Here is a 20350-nt window from a genome sequence, read left to right on the forward strand (position 1 = left end):
TTAAAATTCTGTTTATGAGTATCCCCTTTGTTGGTCTGCTCTAAGAAATATTGCTTACATATGAATATTTTGAATTAGGAATAAATGAAATTCTGTTTTTGCTGTCAGAACCAAATTGTGAAAATGTATTACATGTCTTGGAAAATCAGTATACTCTATTAGCAGGCCTGTCAATATAAAAAGTGCCTCCCATTTCCACCTCCTGCTCTAATAACCTGTGTTACTCTCAGGCAGTTCACATAATCAGAGTATATTATCAGCTTACTGGGGTTGGGGAAGCATGAAATGAAAACCGCGTTAATATTGATCCAATTCTTTTACTTGCAAGTGTCCTTGGTGTCCTTTTCCACTAAGCAATAACTGTGGGCGTTAGGTAGCCATTTTCTTCTCTCTCTCTCTTGAATTTCAGTCAGTCATTACAAACCTAACTAATCTAAATAAGGTTTTAACACTCAGAATAATCTGTGAACACTGAATCTTAATACCCAGATTGCTAACTCTGAATGTGTACTACATATCAGCAACATTTTCCTCCGATGTTCAGAGGGCTGCCTACCTGAAGGAATGAGGGATGTCTGCACATTCCTCCTCTCCTCCTCAGCAGAAACACAAAGGGTGCACTGCTCCCATTGTATGCAAGGTAGAGATGCGCCTTCGAGTCCGAGAGCCATTCCCAGATCTTATAAAATCTACTTATCACTCACTAAGCTCCAAATCAGCAGTAACGAGTTGTAATGGGAGTGGTGTTTAGATACTCTTCACCTGAATGGAAATGCCGCAGCTAAAAGGCTGGTTGGCTTTTACATGTGACTTAATAAACTTACCCATCTGTGTTTACATGATGGCCTGTCCTTAACACACAGAAATTGTCTGTCTGAGTGTGAGCGGTTTGTTTTACGTGTAGGGATGTTTTTTCAGTGAAGTTTATGCAGATGGTAAGAAGCTTCTGGGGAGATCGATCACATATAAAAGGAGATAATATGTTTCAGGGTTCCAGTCTCCTTAATGTGGTCTTTATAAGTTTTCACCATTGGGATTTCCCTGGGGTTTTTTTGTTCTGTTCTTTCTTCTTTGTTTCATTTCTTCCGTCCTTTTTTCTCCCCCCTCCTTCTTTCTCCCCCCATCTCTGTATTTTATTCAGACAGTGGTGCAGTTAAAAAAGAATCTTTCCTTTTATATCCCCATATTAAGGAGAAAATATTTGTTCTGTGTTTAAAATGAAACTCTAAGATTAGTTCTAAAATTAAAATTACTTAAAAGGGAAATATTTGCTAGTAAGTAACTGGTAGGGCAAATTTCCACATACATGAGCTTTCTCCTCACATGGGCACTAAGCCCACCACCGGAAGTTGGGAGCAGTAAATTTCTCTGTTGTAGAAACATTCCTTTATTCTTCACTGTCCGGTGTTCAGAACTGTGTGGTGCTCTTTAGCAGGCTGACACATGCATATCACCACATGGGGTCATGTAACTGCAGCTCGTGTGATTGGGTGAAAGGTATATGGTATACATTTTTCTTAAATTCTTTTTCTTTTGGTGGCAGTTAAATAAAAAATTGTGTAGAGCTAAAGCAAAACAAAAACAAAATAAACAAAAACAAAGAAACAATAAAAGCACCATTCTGTAAAGGTATTTGTTTCTCTGACTTGAATTTCAAAGAAAACTTTTAAAGAAAAAAGTCTTTCTCTTAACATTCCCCAAAATATCCATATTTTGTTTTAAAAAAAAGATGTTTAAGATTGAAATTAATTGCAGAATTTTATATATGTTGACACATTGAACAAGAAAAATATATTGTGCAATGATGGTTATTTCAAAGATTTCTCTTTTGAAAAGAATGCCTGTCTTGTGAAGCTAGCTAATTTTCAGATATCTACAAACATTCAAATTTTGCAAGCATACATTTTGGCCAAATTAGAATTAGGTAAAATTTTCACTCTGCTACCCTTCCTACAAAGATGGGAAAATGCTATGTTAAACTTGTTTTTACTGAGAAATCATAAGGTATTCTCCTTCAGATAACCAAGATTTTAAACATTCATATTGTTAACATAACTGAGTAAAACATTTCAAAAGCATCAGAAATGTTGGTGCTGGACTAACTAGCCTGGTAGCATGTGCCTGTGACCCCAGCAAGGCCAGAGGCAGTGCCTGGAGGATCACTATTACAAGGCTTCCCAGGCCTTCCCTGGAACCTCAAGGTTAGCTTGGGCAACTTTTTGAGATCCTGTATCAAAATTTTTCAAAAAGCAAGAAAAGGGATTAGGGACATAGTTCAGTTTTAGAATGTTTCCCTAGCATATCTGAGGCCTTAGGTTAGCACCATAGACCTCAGAGATGGTAATGGTGATGACATCGACAATAAATTTAAAAATAAAGTAGATTCTCATGTAACTTGTTTAATAATAACTCAGTGAATGCAGTGCATAAAACAGTTCCGTTTCACCAGAACTTAACAGCACATGGGCTGTCTATTCTTTGTTCAGGAAGCATCTCTTCTAGTCCAGCTGGGGTGCGTTGGGCTTTGTAAGGATTATGAACAGACTGCTCCATAGCATGCGGGAAGGAAGTCTCCCAATGCACAGAGCACTGTCAGCGGCTGTGACCGAGCGGCACACCCAGGACCTCAGGATCAGGCTGCTCTCAGTCTAGGTTTATGAACCTCCCTTTTGCACACTTGTTTTCTTTCTTTGTATAAATCTTGTCCAGCAATATCATGAGCGATAAAGCTTTAGGGTAAGTTTAATAAAGTTCAAAATGGATAAGATTCGCTATCTCATTTCAATTTTGCAGTAATCCCTTGAGACTTAGGTTGAGAAAATGCTAATTCTTCTTCTTTCACCAATTGAAAACTAAACTTAAGAAATTGATGGGGATTTGTTTTAATGTTTATAATGGGTATAAATGAAAGAATATAAATAAGAAAAGTAACTTAATCAATGGTGTATACATAACTAGTTGGTGAGATCTAACAGTATTACTTCTATGTGCTGTCTCAACAAATGTGTCTTCCCACCTTACTCAGTGCCTGAGAGAGAAATTAGACTGCTCTAAGCAAATGAGAATGTAGATCAGTTATAGAGCACTTACTGACCTTGAGTGTCCATGGACCTGGGTTCCATCCATCCCAAGGACTGCACCAGAACTAGGCAAAAGGGACACAAATGCCACCAAGAAAAGCTCCAAGTGAAGCATTTCAAAGTAAATGTTGGACCACCAACCAGGCAGCACACACCAGCTGATGTGAGGCCCCCATCACACAGACAGCAGAGGACTGCCGGGTCTGGATTCAGAAAAAAATGCACCCAACCCTCAAGAGACTGGAGGCCCCAGGGAGTTAGAGGTCAGGTGAGGTATGGGATGTGGAGCAGTCAGAGAGTTGATGGAGGTGGGAAGGAATAAAATATGGAATGTTAAAAAAATAATTAATTAGTTAATTAATTAAAAAAGTAGTGCCACATAGAGGCTGTAGAAAATCTTAGTGTCACGTATCCTATTAAGGGACATATGGGGGTGGGGGACGGGAAAGGAGAAAGCATTTGGAATGTAAACAAAGAATATAGAAAATAAAAAAAAGAATCAGAATTGATTGCTCACCAAATAAATTCTCTATGATGTCGACTATTTAAAAAAGTATCCTATTAAATAGTTTGAAATTGAAAAAAAATAAGATAAAATAAATGATATCTTCAGCTGAGTGACTGCTGCTCTTTTTTTAGTATCCACAGTTAACTGTAAAATAATCCCTTAAATCAAAAATAACCATATTTTTCTTTATGGTATTTGCTTATTGATACAAAATAATATAATGATGACAAACTAATTGCTAGATCCTGATAAATTTTTCAAGAAATTTGTAGTCTGGGCAGAAGCAGGTGTGTATTTTAACTCTAGGGTTCTTAAGAGAATGAAAACTAAAGCAGTATACCAAAGCCCTGTGGTCCTGGCATATGGTAGCAATGTAGAAGACATTCTAGTGCTCCTGTCTCTTCTAAATTACACTTTGTCAGAGCTGGGACGTCAGCTCAAGTGATAGTGCCTTGCTAGCATGCCTGGCCCCAAGTTCCATCCCTAGTGTGGTAACAACGAAGTAAGTTAGGTAATTAACTACCTGAATTAGAATATACTTGGACTCACTAGTTTCCTGGTTATTAAAAGAAATTTATGAAGGAAAAATGGCTTCGGGGTTGCACTATATCTCTGTGACTCTATGAATAAGTCTACAGAAAATGCTTTCCTGTATTTAAAACATGATAGGGAATGAAACCATAATTTTACATTGCACTTTGTTCATCCTCAAGTCCATGATACTTTTTCTTCTAAACCTTTACATTTCCATGCCATTTTTCTAATTTCTTTAAAAAAAAAAAAAAAAAAAAAAAGCCGCCCTGTCGCCTTTGTCTAGTTTTGCTTGTTCTTCATGATTCCCATTTCAAGTCTAAGGCGCTCTGGTGGTTTGTGGCGTTCGCTTGTTAATTTCTTGATGAATGGCTAAAGAGGCCAAGAAGTACATTTGGTTCAACATGTCTTCTAAGACAGATGATCTCAAATAAATTCTCCTCTCAATCAGATTTTGATTTGTTAGGTGATAAACCAATTCTTTCTAAGGACAGTGTTTACAAGCCTTGTAATGAGACAGCCCTCTGAGACCTTACCTCCTTTTGCTGTAATGTTGATGGATGAAACTCTAATTCATAAAGGATATTGTGATTGAAAAGCACCTTAAATCTCATATACTCTAATCTAGACAAATGTTTGTTTCAGTTCCACAAAACTGGTAAGTTCACTGGGTTGCAAACTGGGAACACTTCAGCAGGGGTGATCAGCAGGGTTGATACCAATTCCTGAATTAAATATCGAAAAGTCTCAAATGTTTGCTGTTTCAAAGCTAGAAGAAAACAGATGCTAAGCTTGATACATCTCCAAGCTCACCTTCTATCACATGCTCTTTACGGGTAGATTTTTATTGTGATAACATAGAATCACATAACATAAAACCAATCTTTTTTTTTTTTTTACCATCATAGTGATTTAAGGAAAAATGTGCTTATTTGGCTGACTGAAACTTAAAGAACTTTGTTACTTTAATACAAAGAACTGGGCTCCATTTCACACAAATTAAAACAAATAAGTGAGATTCTAGAACATCTGAGGAAATTTTTATTGAGAGCTATCCAGAGATGACTCCTGTGTCTCAGTTCACTTATTTACCAGTGTTTGCTCCTTACCAGGCAGTGTGCTAAATGATAGAAATAGAGACAGATATGGGATTCCAGCCATCGAAGCGCCTCCAGGCATCCGTGGAGATGAACATGCAGGCAGCTGCAGTTCATGGTGCCAGGTAGACGACCTGCAAGATTCCTGAGGAGTGGGGAGACTCTACGAGAAAGAGTTGACAAGTCAGAGAATCATGAGAAGGGACTTGGTTGACACCTAAACTTCAGCAGATCATGTGCACCTACCAAGTGTCAGACCCTAATGCTACAAAGATGTAATAGTCACAGTGTGGAGGGCAGGCACACAAGAGATCGCACCTCCAATACGTAGCCAAAGATATCGGCTGTGACATCACACAGGAGTCACTTAGGACAGATGTCTGGAGAAAGAGAATTGTGAAGGGCAATTAGGAAAAAGTAAAGGAATACCCCTTACATTGAGCCTAACATCAGCACATATCAAGGGGGATAGGAGGACATAGTCCAGAAGCTGCTGTGGGCCAGTGGGCAGAGCCCATTAAGGCTGCCAGTGAGAGGCTCAGATAACTTGCTCAGCTGAGCCAAGGAGTCTAGGTTTTACCCTACAGTGTAAGTCTTGCTGTGAGTGTTCGTTACAGGGGCTAACACATAAAATGAAACAGTAACACAACATGCTTATAGGATGACCATTCTGAAAAAGTGTTAGGGTCGTGTGAGCCATGACCAGGTAATGACTGAAAGTAGCACAGTGGTGAGCACCACTCGAGAAGAATCTTCAGCCTCCGACCTACGCTGTAGTGGAGGAGGAACAAGCGACCTTGCTCAGCTGGGAATGCAGGCATGGATACTGTTATGTCGGTGAGAAGGTGCCTCGGTATTTATCATTGCATTCACATCCTTTGTTAAAGTAAGCAAGCTCAAAGTTCACCTGATGAACTTACCTCCCAACAAGCAAAGGGCTTGTAACTGTAACGACTCCTCCCCAGACATTGAGGGGTCTGTAATTGGGATGGGTCAGAACCATTCCATGCTCTATCCTTCATCTGGTGTTGCAGAAGTGACGATCACCCGTGAGCCAGTGAAAGAAGAATCTCATAGAGCCCGTGTAGTCTCCACTGAAGCACTGCTTTGCAATAGCAGTATTTGTCTCGAGTGTTTTTAAGCACACACAGTCACTGTTTAGCTGACTGCACGGTGTTCACCGTGCTTCCCAGGGGCTGCTGCCCAGGAGGGATGGAGTGGCAGCATGGCGCTCTGGCTAATGGTACTCTGCCTGCAGTGGCTCTGGTGTAGTGGCCTCTGCAGCATGCATTTTTATATTTTTGTGGTCTTTGAGTCAGTTTGTATTTAGCAAGTAAAACTGGCTCCCTGTCTCTATGGAAAAGAAAAAGGAAAGGGAAGGGAAGGGAAAGGAAGGGAAGGGAAGGGAAGGGAAGGGAAGGGAAGGGAAGGGAAGGGAAGGGAAGGGAAGGGAAGGGAAGGGAAGGGAAAGCTACATAAGAAGGTTGACAGTAGGCTCACATGCTGGTTCCCAGGACAAATTTTGTAGTGCCTAGATGTGCCTCCAGGAAAGCAGTTGGCTAACACCCACCTTGATGGACTGTTGGAAGGGCTGTGGAATGAGTCTAGGTGTACTGATCATTTGAGCCTAGAAGTTCTAGCAACATTGTCACAGAATTGAGCACTAAGCACAGCATGCTGCATTTTACTAGTTAGTGCTGTAAGCCTGAACCAGATGCAGTGAGTGCCACGCTGTGTTTCCCTCTGATTTGAACTTCAAGGGACACAGACAAAATGGTGTATGTTTGGCATGGCATGCCTTAAGCTGCAATGGTATGAAATAGAGCTTTTCCTATGTGGAATTGTGTGTGTGTGTGTGTGTGTGTCACACACACACACACACTCATGTATGTTCCTTGTTTGTTCTCAGTTTTGATAATTTTAGATAATTTTAGATGATCAGCACCCACAGCCGGTGTTTGAGAGTAAATGTGGAAATGTTTGTCAAGCAGTCAAATCCAAGAGGAGCTTGAATGTACTAGTTGCTAAGCATTCATCTGATGACATGTAGTTTTCTAAATTTCCATTTTTCTTCTCATTTTATGTATTTTGCTATGGTTTTATATTATTTTGTATACCAAAAAGGATTATAACTTTAGAAATTTATTTTATCAATTGGTAAAGAAACCACTTGATGTGCAGTAGACTTATTGAGCATCAGTCATGGTCACCTCCTTGTAGCTCCCCAATTGACCAATTTCTTGACTCAGAAGTGAATACTCTACTGTTTTCTTTGTATCTATCTTACCTACTTTCAAAAACTATTGATTAGTTCATTTCTATTACATTATAATTATATAAATCAAGTTTTCAAATAGTACGTGTCAGAAAGCTGAATTTGACAGAGGCAGATGCAGATATTTTGTAGAGTGTACGTGATTCTAGAGTCACAGGGAATGGGTTATAGCCGGGCCTGGTAACGTACACCTGGAATCCCTGCCACTCAGAGATCCACGGGAGAGATACAAGTTCAAGGCTAGCCTTGGCAAGTCAGAGAGAACTGGTCTCAAAGAGACAGCAAGGCTGTGGCTAAAGCCGGAGAGAGACAGAGCACTGTAAAGAAAATACAAGGGTGGGCTACAGGCCCACGGTGGGCAGGAGCTGGCTGTGCCTACGCCCTCAGCAGTAAAGTAAGGAGTACAGCTCTAATTTTTCTTACAGATATCCAAGCAAGAAAAATAAAGTATTTTAAAGTGCTCTGCCGATGTAAAGAAATAGCAGACACAGCATATAATAAAGAAAATGTTGTCTGTAACACCCACTAAGGCAGGTACATCTACAGTAACCCAAAATGCTGTTTTGCTTGAACGTAGGCACTGAAGAAGATGTGGTGAAGTCCAAGAAAGCTTTCAGAAGCCAAGCAATTGTGAACCAGAACTCAGAGGCTGAGCTTATGTTGGAAGGAGACGATGATGCGGTCAGCCTACTCCAGGAGAAGGAAATTGACAACCTTGCAGGTACTTGCTAATATGTTTCTGCTTGTTGTGAGGAATACATAAAGCCACAGAACTCACTGTGACACCTGGTGAAGGAATGTATGTCAGTGTTTGCTATCATGCTCAGTCATATGAGTGCTGATAATTTAGTGTGCCTCAGTCTCTAGAATTGAAGCTGGGACTTCAAGCAAATGCGCTCCACTGACAAGCAGCAGCACACCTGTGTAATGAGGAGCGGTGCTTAGACAGGAAAATAATTCTGAATACACATCCTCAAATAAAACCTCTACTGCCATTGGGAGGTGGGGTAGGATGATGAATCCCTTGACTTCAGCCTCTCTAACATGCCAACAGCCTTGGAAAATGGGCACTTTATCAAGGTGAGCATGGGATTGCCAGCCCCTCCAGACTGAATTATTTGGAATGTCTCACTCTTGTTTTGCTCTGCCTCTACAGTTCTAAACCACTGTTACAAACAGCTAACCTCCCCTGTTTTACCTTCAAGTTCTCTTTGTCCTGGTGTTGGTCTGAGGTCATTGAGAACAGGATGTGCCATTGCCTTTGTGTGTGTGGACATCTTAGAGAATCAGCCAATAAACTTGGGGGTCTGATAAAAGCAGGTCAAAAAGCAACCAGTAGAAATTGAGTACAGGCTGGGAGAATACCAGTAACCAGATGGGGCCCAGTAACCAGATTGGGAGGTTATATCCTACCTAGAGCCAGGTTAAAGCTCTGTGTTTGCTGGATATGGTGATATACTGCCCTCTCAGCACTTGGCAAGAGGACCTTGAGTAAAAGAGCAGCTTGACCTGTGCACAGAAATTGAATTTCAAACAAAGGACCACAGAACCACCCTGCCTCATAGTCTCAGACCCCAGTTGAGCTGTAACCTCAGTTCCTCTTCAGCCCATATAGCATTGGAGAAGAAAGGAGTGTGTACTTCTGTTTATCTTTTTATCTATAATATTACTGTGTTTCCAGGAGCTTGCTTACTGAAAATAATCTGCTGTAGCTATATAAAAGCCTGAAGTGATTCATCCCTCCAGTGAAATCTGATTATTCATAACACAGAGGAGATGAACTCTCATTCTCCCACTTCTGAATGGAGAATATACTAAGCAAGAAGACTGTCCTAGTGCCAGGTCCCGGAAATGCCTGTTACTACAACTCTATATCATGAAAACTGTTTCCTATTTCTAAAATCTATTTTCTGTTTCCTAAATTTAATACCAAATGTTTATCTCAAATTCTAAAGTAAACACTCAGGTCTTACTTTTGGAAATGAAGTCAGACCAAGGCTATTGTTTCATTTGACAGCAAGTGTGACTTCCTGGCCTCATTCCTACTTTTGAGCTGGTAGGAAACTCAGTGTTGTGATGCCTGACCTCGCCTTTCCTCCTTCCCCTGAACTCACATGCATGCTTCACTGCTGTGTGGTGTACTGTACCTGGCGTTTTGATTCCCTGAAGATAGCTAATTCAAGTTTCCTTGGTCTCTTGAAGATTATATTAAATATGCTCAGTACTAATATTAATCAGTGTCACTACCTACCAAATAATAGCAACTCTTCTGTGTTTCTGCCCTAAAATGGTAGCTAATTTTTAATTTTTGTGCATAAGCAAAACAGCAAAAACATTAAGATCACACACCTTAGAGAATAAAAGTACCCTTGAAATAAATTATTATTGTATATTATAAATATGTGTATATTTTAAATATATTATAATATTGTATATTATAAATAATGGTGGCATTTCATAAGCCACTTAAAATAAGATTGATAATTTCAGGTCACTGGCCACTCAGTCCTTTAGCTCCATCCCTTCAGCAGATTTCCTTTGAATGGTCTGCACTTGTCCATATCCACTGGGTCCCACTCAGCTTCCTCCTGCAGGATCCTTATGTCTATCTGCAAAGCTTAGATTGTTTTCCTAAAATACTGATGATCCCTTGCATAGTCCACAGTGCTCATCTTTAAAACAGTAGTGCAGGGTGTCACTCGGAGCCTCGAGTAGGAAGAAAGTGAGAGGTAAGCGTGCCAGAAAAGGCACAGAATGAGACAAAGAAACAGTATACAGAATTCACTGGAGGGAGAGAGAGAAAGAGGGAGAGGGAGAGAGAGAGACGACAGAGAGAGTGAATGAATTTTGTAAATTCTAAATCCATATTGATCTCTGCTGTCATGACTGATATTGCCACTCAAAATTCACTTCCAGAAGTTAGCTGCAGACCCAGATTCTGAAGTTTAATGAAATCAGCTATTTATAATGATATAAATGGGTAACTTTTTTCTAAGGAATAATTGTCATTATCATAGTTATTGCTGTCTCAGACAGTAAATTTTTAAAATGATAATAATGTATTTCTTATTCATAATTTGTCCTAAATTTCCTGATAGTGCTGTATACTGCCTAAAAAGAACTTCACCATTGCAGGACATAGCTCATCTATGTATAGTATTGATATAATCTCATGTTCATTTGGTGTCTCAGAAAGCATTCTGTGAAGTCACCATCATCTACTAACAGCCCAGAAATCAAAATTACAGTGTTTTATTTCTTAAAGAAATATGTCCACAGATTATTTATATAAGAAGTGTAGCACTGGGGTTGGAGAGATGACTCGGCAGTTAACCAGAGGACCCAGATTCAATTCCTAGCACTTCTCATAACGGCTCACAAATGTCTCTAGCTTTTTATTTCCTGGAAAAATCTAACACCTCACACAGGCATATATGTAGGCAACATGCCAACACACATGAAATTAAAATCAATAAATGTTTAAAAAAGTAAAAGAGTATAGCATCAAAAAAATATATATATATAAGTAACTAGTGAACCTTAGCCTGCTTCTGGACACAGTCCATTATCCTCTCCTCACAAACCCTGCTTTGTTGATGGAGACACAGCTGATGTGAGAGTGTCGCAGTCTTCTCCTGGAACTACAAACTCAGTCTTCTCCCCTGTCACCCCACCTCACCCTGCTCATAACACGTTGAGGTCTTGGACAGTGCACACCAACTAAGAACAGTAATGTTAGCTTTAATACATGGTGCCTAACTCCATTCTGCCAAAGGTTCTTAATCTTTTTTTCAAGAATGCTTTTAAACAGCAAAACTTTAGTTGGATGTTGGATGTTTGTCATTTTCTTTATTGTTTGTTACTTTTGGCTTTTAATAGAAATAAAATGTTCATAAAGTTCTGTAGTTTCAATGTCATATGATTTTCTTTTTCATTTTTAGTTTCCTTTTTTCCTAAGCTGTTCATCTCAAGAGGCAAGTGAAATGTGTGTGGGTACTAATCACGCAGCTTACTGTGTTTCTAGCAAGCAGCTAATAGGATTTTAATATGCAAGTATGCCAGTCAACTAATTATTATATTATTAACACCTTATCTAATTTATTTTAATTGCTGTTTTAGTTTATAGTGATCTACCAAAGTGAATTAGCCCTGAGATTCCATATATGCCTAAATACTTAATCTTACATTTGTTCTTGAAATACTGAAATAATTACTATAAGCTAACTAAATTTAATCTAAAATGCCAATTATTTTATTTTAGATTTAGCAAGTTCTTTCTTCAAATGTTTCAACTAATGAGAGTGAAGAATAACTCAGATTTATGTGAGTAGACAGGGGGATGATGCACTTGATTGATAAAATGCCAACCCACTGGTACAAGATAGTTTGTTGTTGTTGTTGTTGTTGTTGTCTTAAAATGTTGTGTGGGACTGGAGAGGTGTTTAAAAGCACTTTATGCTTTTAGAAAGACCTAGGTTTGATTTTCAGCACCCACATTAGGTGGCGCACAACCATCTGTAACCCCAGTTTCGTGAAATCTAAAACTGTCTTCTGGCTCAGGAACCTGCATAACATGAGGTTCATAAACTTATGTGTAGGCACACGTTGTCTTAGTTAACATCCTGTTTTTGTGATGTTATACCATGACCACAACAACCTTTAAAAAGAAAAACAACAACTTTTAATTGGGGCTGGCTTATGGTTCAGAGGGGTACACGTCCATTATCGTTGTGGCAGGAAACATGGAGGCAGAATGCAGAGTTGGTGCTGGAAAAGGAGCTGAGAGTTCTACATCCTGTTGTCAGCAGGCAACAGGAAGGGAGAGCACTGGGCCTGACTGGAGCATCTGAAACCTCAGCCCACCCCCAGCAGCACAGCTCCTCCAACACATCTAATAGCGCCATTCCCTGTGAGTCTGCAGGCCCCATTCAAAGCATCACATACATAAAAGCATAAAATAAAATAATAAGCCTTTTAAAAAAGAGGGAGCCAGGAAGGAAGCTGGAGATACAGTCAGTAGTTAAGAGCACTGGCTGTTTTTGCACACGACCTGAGTTCAGTCCCTGGCACACACATAGCAGTACACAACCATCTGTAACTCCAGTTTCAATGAGTTACTGACGCCCTCTTATCTGATGCCCAAAGGCAAGATGTGCATGATGCACATACTGTATGCAGACACTTATATATACACATAAAAAAAATAAAACTTTAAAAAGATGCTCAAATATTTGACAGTAGAAATATTTTACATAGCCAAATTACTTTATTGTTGTTTTCAGAATTTAGTTTTACAAATTTAGGGAATTCTACTGAGTTAATGACAGTAATGATGTTTTATTATCAATTATATAAATTGCAATAATTTTACTTACTACTTTTTGCATAATAAACTGTTATTGCCATTCATTTAATATCCAATATCTAAAAAGATTTTTCCATATAAACCTAATGTTCAAACATTTTTCACCAGAAATATTCTTTTTCTCTCCATTCTATAACCTCTCTGTGAGAAACCAAAGTTCTCACTTCACAGTAAGAGAACTAAAAGTTCATAGTTGCAGAAGTGAGGCAGTTTATTTTCTGAACTTGCAACCTTAGGCTCTGTCTACCACGGCAGGCATACTGGCTAAATACAGAGAACAGTTCATACGCCAACCTAGCCCACGGCCCTTCCTCCCTCAGTTAAGTAGCCAGAAAGAACATTCTTGACATCTGGGTCTTATCCTTCACTTCATCACTTAAATTTTTTCTTTTATTCAACAAGAGGCACATGTGGGTTCTTCCCTACATTTTACATTCTGTTTATTTCAAAGCTTATCAGATATATGACCTTGCAAGCAAGCCAGACTGTTACAGTTTTCCACACTAAACTTTGAGTTTGGGTAAGGGGACACCTTGGCAGTGTTGGGAGGGTAGCGAATAGCTAGACTAGCTTACATTCACAAGTGTTTTCTTCACATTTGCAGCTGGATTGATCCACCTTTGAAAACGAACCATCAGAGTCTATTTCATGCACTTCTATTTCCTCTTAGATAAAGCCCATCTCAATTTTAGTTCTGTTTAAAGTACTATTCACTGGCTAAGCTTATAAGTTCTAGGAAATTTTTTGACAATTCTTGGGAAATGTTATTTAGATACATCACATGCCAGTAAGAAATTGATACAGATGAAATATAAAAATCATGATTTTTAGTATATTCACAATTACACATCCATACCAAGCAGAATATTCCATTGCCACTAAATGAAGTTTGTGCCCTTTGGCCATCCTCCATTTGTCTGTTCTCCTTCCCTTTCTAGTCAAACCCCCCTCTCTCTCCTGCCTCCATGTTTTATGTGTCTGTGCATTCTGTCTGGGCACTTTTTGTGTCTGTCTTCTTTCACTCAGCTCGGGGCTGTTGGGGATGGCCCATGGTGGACGGTATCTGCCCTTTCTGTAAGGACTGTTGTCTTGTACATAGACTTCATTATTTTGTCTATTCACTGGTTAATGGAGAGTTATGGTCTTTCACCTTTGGGCCGTTTGTAATAATAATGCTCTGAAGAGTTGTGCATAATGTGTCATGTACAGGACATCTTATTTCTGGGGATTTCTGCCTAAGACAGTAGCTTAATGTTCAGCCACCAAATGCTCAAAGAGGCTGTGCACTGATTGCCTTTGCAGGTTTCAGTTTGGCCTTTGCACAATTTGTTATCTGGAGGCTGCGGAAGACTCCAAAATAAGCTTGTCTTTCCTCTCACACCACAGTCCCTAAAGACTGTGCAGTGTGTTTCTGTGAACCATGAGGAAAATTTCTAACTCTGACTTACAAGGCCCTTACTGAGCTTTTGATAAAGTTTAGTAAATAGGGGAGCCAAGACTTTTCACAAATCTCTTGGATTTGGAGAGGAGGGAGTGGGAAAGGTCATAGTTAGCTTACCTGTTTGCCTGACTTGCTCAGCTAGTGTGTTCAGGGGGAATGCCTACTATGTTGGAGGCAGGGATAACAAGTCAAGTTGGAGTAAGGAAGCTTTGTGATCAGCTGGGCATGGGTCAGGCAGAAAGGCAGTGCACACAGGGTTTGCTGCCACAGAGCTGTGGGTGAGACTGAGGAGCTGCGTCTGGAGAAGAGGAAGATCTTCAGTCAGCCTACCTGCTTCCCTGCCAAGAACCTATGATAGCAAAACTTAAAGCTGATCTCATTCCTCCATTCTGACTTCTGCTAATTATGTCCTTATTAACTGAATGTCTCTGAAGGTTCTCATAATTATAAGACCAAGATAGCAGTGCTGCTCTCGATTAAGAAAGGTCTCTTTATCACCTAGAAAGTGTGTTCTATGACCAACAGACCAGAGTGGTACCTTGAATACTTTTTTAAAAGAGTAGTAAAGATCTTTAAATAGCAGTGCTGGGGAAAGGACGTTACAATGTAAACCAGGCTTTTTACACAGATTTTGTTTTTCAAATAAGAGGCTTATAATCCTTAGCAAGTAATTTTCCACACACTCTTTTAAGATAACTCAAATTCAGAGGGAAGTACAAGACTAAGAATGCACCTAGATACAAGCTGGATCCCAGGACCCTTCTCCTGCTCCCTAGAAACAAGCTCTGTGGGACTTATTCAGTGTCCCTGACTACGACTGAACTAGAGAGATGGATTGGAGGGTGGATATACAACACATGGAAAAAGTGGAAACTAAACTCTAGAAAAATAAAAGAGACAACATAGTGCTACAAGCCAAGAGTTAATAGAATTTGGTTATATCAAACAAGTTGGAGTATCAGAAGCACAGATTTATTTAAATGTTACTTAGAATAGGGAAAAGAAGCCTCCCTTGTTCCACACTTGAGTGCAGGTGCCCTGCCCAGGTCCACCCTCCCATGCTATGTAGTTCTAGCGTAAGGAACAGAGGCTGTTCTGGAACCTGTCTTCCAGCACACATGTATTTATTTAAGATTCTTACACTCATCATTATGTAATCTTAGTTATAGATTTTAACTAGAATTAATTTACAGATATTTGCATTCAGAGAAAGATGTCTCTTAAACATTCTGGATTCTCTATGTAAATGTATTTGACTCAGGATCCCCTCCCCCCTTGACCCCATTTTGAAACGCATGTGTAGTTCAAGGGAAATTTAATCCATATGTTCCTGACTCACTCACACTTAACTCATCAAAATGTTGTTTAGTAAAAGCTATTTGATGTTGGGAAAGCCTTAAGAGACTCTGTAACTCTTTTCTTCTTTCTCTTTGAATTTAGAAGTTGCTTTGCCAGCCATAAATGGTATACCCAAAGACAGGATCCACATTTAGCCTCAAACAGAATTCACTAGTCATTCACATGCCCATTTCTTATAAAAGCTAAGATATTGAACTTTATACCATTTTTAATATCCGTCACAGAGCTATAAAATAAAAGCTCCATCATTAATCCCCAGTGCTCCTTGATTCTCATCATTGTTCTCAGAAAGCCACCAGACCAGGGCAGACCTGTGGGTGTTTTATTGTGCTATAGTCCTATGTTTCCAAAAATATATGTCCTCTTCAACCATGAGTTCTGTAGTCCATAAAATATATTAAAGACCTCTTTATAGCAATAACAGTCCTGCTAACCCGACTGTAAATTTTAAACTATAATAACAACACAATTCAACTGTGTCCATAAGACATTAGCCATGCCTCAAATCATATATAACATTTCCACATCTTTTTTATTTTAAGAATAAGCCATCCTTTGTTGGGTCAAGTGTTTTATAAACCCCAATATTAAGATCTTTTCTAATACGTTGTTTTGGTTGAAACAATTTTGTCTTCACATCTTTCTCTGGATACAAAATTTCTAGTAATTTATTGTTATACCACTAATCACCTAACTCAGTAATCACCTAACTCATGTGGCTCTCTGTACATGGGGCAGCAAGCTTTCACGTGGTTTTAAACAGAACATGAATGGGGATGTTCATTGCCCAATAGAGGTACATGAATTGTGTTGCTTGATACACTTGGAGGAAGATGTGAGGTAAAAGAACTGCTTTGCAGTGAACACAACCTCACACTAGCATCTTGGAGCAGAGGAGGAGGAGGACTGGTCGGCATTGCCGCCACAGGTGCCCTGATCCTTTCTTTGTAAAGCATTAGCAATGTTGCAAAGCTTGGGTAAAAGACCACTTTCCCCTGCACTGTACAAAGGATGAGCAAGTCTTTCTGCATGCTGATGTACTTTGAACCATTTTACTCCTGTAACTTAATGCTGCACACACACAGAAGCCAGAGCCTGCAGAGAGTCCATAACCGTAATGACTTAGCCTTGAGTACAAGAATCTCTATGGCACAGAGATTACAAATACTTACTGCGGCAGAATGTCCTCTGTTGGTTCAAATAGACAATGAGACAGGGAACACGGGGATTAGGAACGTGCTCAAAGTTAAGAGTCTTATGTTCCTCCAGAGAACCTAAGTTTGGTTCCCAGCCAGCCATATTAGGTGGCTCACCGTGGCCTATTAACGTCAGCACAAGGGGACCCAATGCTTTCTCCTGGCCTTCCCAGGAACCCACAAGACTGTTGCATATACTCACAGAGACACACATGCATGCATTTTTTAAAGTTTATTTATGTTTTATGTATGTGTGTGCTCTATCTGTATGCACACCTGCCCACCAGAAGAGGGCATCAGATCTTGTTATAGATGGTTATGAGCCACCATGTGGTTCTGGAAATTGAACTCAGAACTTTGGAAAAACAGCCAGTACTCTTAACCACTGAACCATCTCTCTAGCCCTGTATGCACAATTTTTAACTAAATAAAGATTTGATTGATTTATAAATAAAGATAAAACAAATCTAGACTTTTTAATCTTTAAAAGAGAGGAGAGTTTGAATGAATTTACTGACTAAATATTGCTAATTTTTTATCAGACAAAATATCCAGGACATTTTATAGTGGTTGCAGTATTCTTTTTTCTCTTTCATTCAAAAGTTAAGTTTTTCTCTCACTTTACACTACTAGCTCATCTACCAGCTAAGAACAGCCAAGGTGCTACTCTCCTTCAGCCTGTCTGCAAATCAGGAATTCAAAGAGAAACTAAAAAGCAAACATAAATTCTATACCTAAATGTTGGATTTGGGGAGGACTCCACCTTCCAAACTGTTTTCTGACGAACAAGAGTGATGTGGACAGGTGGGAAGTGCGGGTGGAGACAGGATGAACAGTGCCTGAGGGGAGGCTGCAGTCGAGGCTGAGAAGGGGCAGTCTGTGCTTTAGAATGGAGACTGAACTTTACAAGTTATCTTGCAGCAATAGAAATGCTGACCCACCAGCTCAGTCTAGATACTTGGAGCCAAAACTTAAATCTACTTTTCTTTCTTTTCAGGCACAGTTATCATTTCCTCACACACTGATGAGGGCGGATGTGGGGGGTGCTGGTGGTGCTGGTGGTGGTTTTTGAAACTTTTAGTTGGTTAAAAAAATCAGTTAAGTGGATTATTGCTATCTATATTGTTAAGTAGATTGAAAAAAAAACAAAAAAATGAGGGGCCAACAAGATGGCTCAGTAAATTAAGACACTTGCCACCAATCCGGACAGCCTGAGTTCAGTCTCTAAACCTGGCATCAAGAAAGACAAGAACCAATTCTGACAAACTGTCCTCTGATCACAAATGTACCGAGGGATACGTGTGTGTGTGTGTGTGTGTGTGTGTGTGTGTGTGTGTGTGTGTATGTGTGTGTGTGTGTGTGTGTGTGTGTGAGAGAGAGAGAGAGAGAGAGAGAGAGAGAGAACATACACACTCACACATGTAGTTACTTTTAAAAAAATTAGTTTACAATAGGAGATGCCAGGAAAAACCTAGAAAAGGCAAGAGCTGGAAGGATGTGTAGACCGTTAACCACCATTTTCCAAGTCCTGATTCATACTTCATTCCAGTTGGATGTGGTTATCCACCCGAATCAAATACAATAAATACTGACTATTTCTTACATGTAAGCCATGACAAGACTTGGAATAAAAAGATACACAATAGAATCCCTTTTCCTTCTGTCAGTTGGGCCAGGTCTGAAGGCCAGATTTGTTGGGTTCACCCCATTTTCAAAGGGATATATTACCTATCTAAAGTAAGAGAGCAGAGTTAGGTTTGAAGTTTAAACCACTGAGGTCACCCAGGAAGTGGATAATGTGGAGAGCAGGGAGCCCCAGAGCAGCTGCGGAACTCCCAGAAACAGCAAGCTTCTGGCTAGCGAAGGGAGCTGTCAGCAGCACTGCAGAGGCCAGGGCACGAGGCAGCAGGACAGTCCTGTCATGGGCATCAAAGCACTGGTGCAGCAACTTCAGCCTGATGTTCCTTGGAGCACAGGCATCTTAAAGCCACCACACAAACAATCCTCTAGGAAAGTCTGTCTGAAAAATCCTGGTGAAATCAAAAGGTAACACGTTTTTGTTTCGTAACTTGCTCTTATTAATCATAGTACATTTCCCAAACACCATGGCAGCAGGCCAAGTGGGAGTGTAGCCAAAGAACTGAACAGGAGAGAACGAACTGATGTTTAACCTTGGCAGGCCTGGCGAGGGCACAGATAAGACAGAAGCTGAGGTGGCAGGGGAAAGCGACACCGAGCACACAGGCCGAGAGAGCAGCTGGCTTGCACAGGAAGGAAGAAATCCGTTCCAGAGAGTGGACAAAGGAGATGGGGTAAGTGAGGTGCAGAAAGGCTTCAGAGAGGGCACGACATCAGGACAAGTGCAGCGTTTAATTTTTTTCTAAATATGAATAGTATAAGCCACGATAGAGTCTTGTAGAGCAGTGTTTCTCAACCAGTGGATCACAACCCCTTTGGGGTATCACATATCAGACATTTACGTCATTATTCATAACAATAACAAAATTACAGTTATAAAGTAGCAATGAAACAATTGTTTGGTTGGGATCACCACCGCATGAGGAACTGTATTACAGGGCTGAAGCCTTAGGAAGGCTGAGAACCACTGGTATAGAGAAGAGGCCATGTGTTTACCAGTCTTCTCAACAGGGTGTATGCACCCTCACCACAAAAAAGCATCCACACCAGTGTTGTACATGACATTATCTGAGCTCTACTGCCATCCTCTAAACAGATCTGATATCTGAAGCCAATTGTGTGTTCTCAGTGCTGTCTCTCCATGCTCTCCTTTCCTGCACTCCTTTCCTGGCCCTGCTCTCCAGCCGTACGTGTTTCAGTCTCAGGGCATTTGCACCTATGCGTTCATGCCTGCCATTCTCCCCCACATTGCCTGCCTGCCATACCCACGCATCGCAGCTCCTGGAGTTGCTCTTCTGCAATTCCACGCCAGCTACCTCCACCCTGAGTGAATGTCCTTCTCTACCTCTTCTCTCGTAGAAGGCAGTACACATACGGGTTTATAATTTAGCCCTGGACTGCTGTGTACTAGTTGAAGGACTTTTCTAAACTACCTTCTTTTTATTTTCTCATCTGTAAAATGGAGACAATAGCAGTAGCTGACAGACAGCATTGTTTAAAGGAATAAGCAAAATTAATTCATGGGTTGTGCTTTATACGGTGCTCACGTGAGCTCTTCTCTCTATGACATAATTATTCATAGCCAATTCCTTTTTTTACTCCATACTATAAGGTCCTGTCTTATGAAATTCATGCCTTCTACATTACTGTAATCCATGTAGTTCCCAAAAGAATACAGCATAGAGCCATTACTTCTTGTTAGTTGCACGAATGAAGGAATGCTGGTTAAATGCCTCTATACCTAATTTCTAAAGAAAGAACAAATTTCTTGCTGAGAAAACTGTGGCAGTTATAAAATTATGCCATTTTGGTGACTGATATATATTTGGAGTAATAGAATAATCAAGTATTATTTCCAAT

General features: G+C 40.0%; 1 protein-coding gene across 1 annotated transcript in view; it reads left to right on the top strand.

Moving 5' to 3' along the window:
- Positions 1-20350, top strand: part of Nbea (neurobeachin) — a 583161-nt gene that overhangs the window by 392695 nt on the left and 170116 nt on the right. Inside the window, 1 exon segment of the mRNA XM_052180490.1 lies at positions 8069-8212. Coding sequence (XP_052036450.1) covers positions 8069-8212 — 144 coding nt within the window.

The sequence above is a fragment of the Apodemus sylvaticus genome, chromosome 4 (genome assembly GCF_947179515.1).
Source record: "Apodemus sylvaticus chromosome 4, mApoSyl1.1, whole genome shotgun sequence".
In the NCBI taxonomy this organism is placed as follows: domain Eukaryota; kingdom Metazoa; phylum Chordata; class Mammalia; order Rodentia; family Muridae; genus Apodemus; species Apodemus sylvaticus.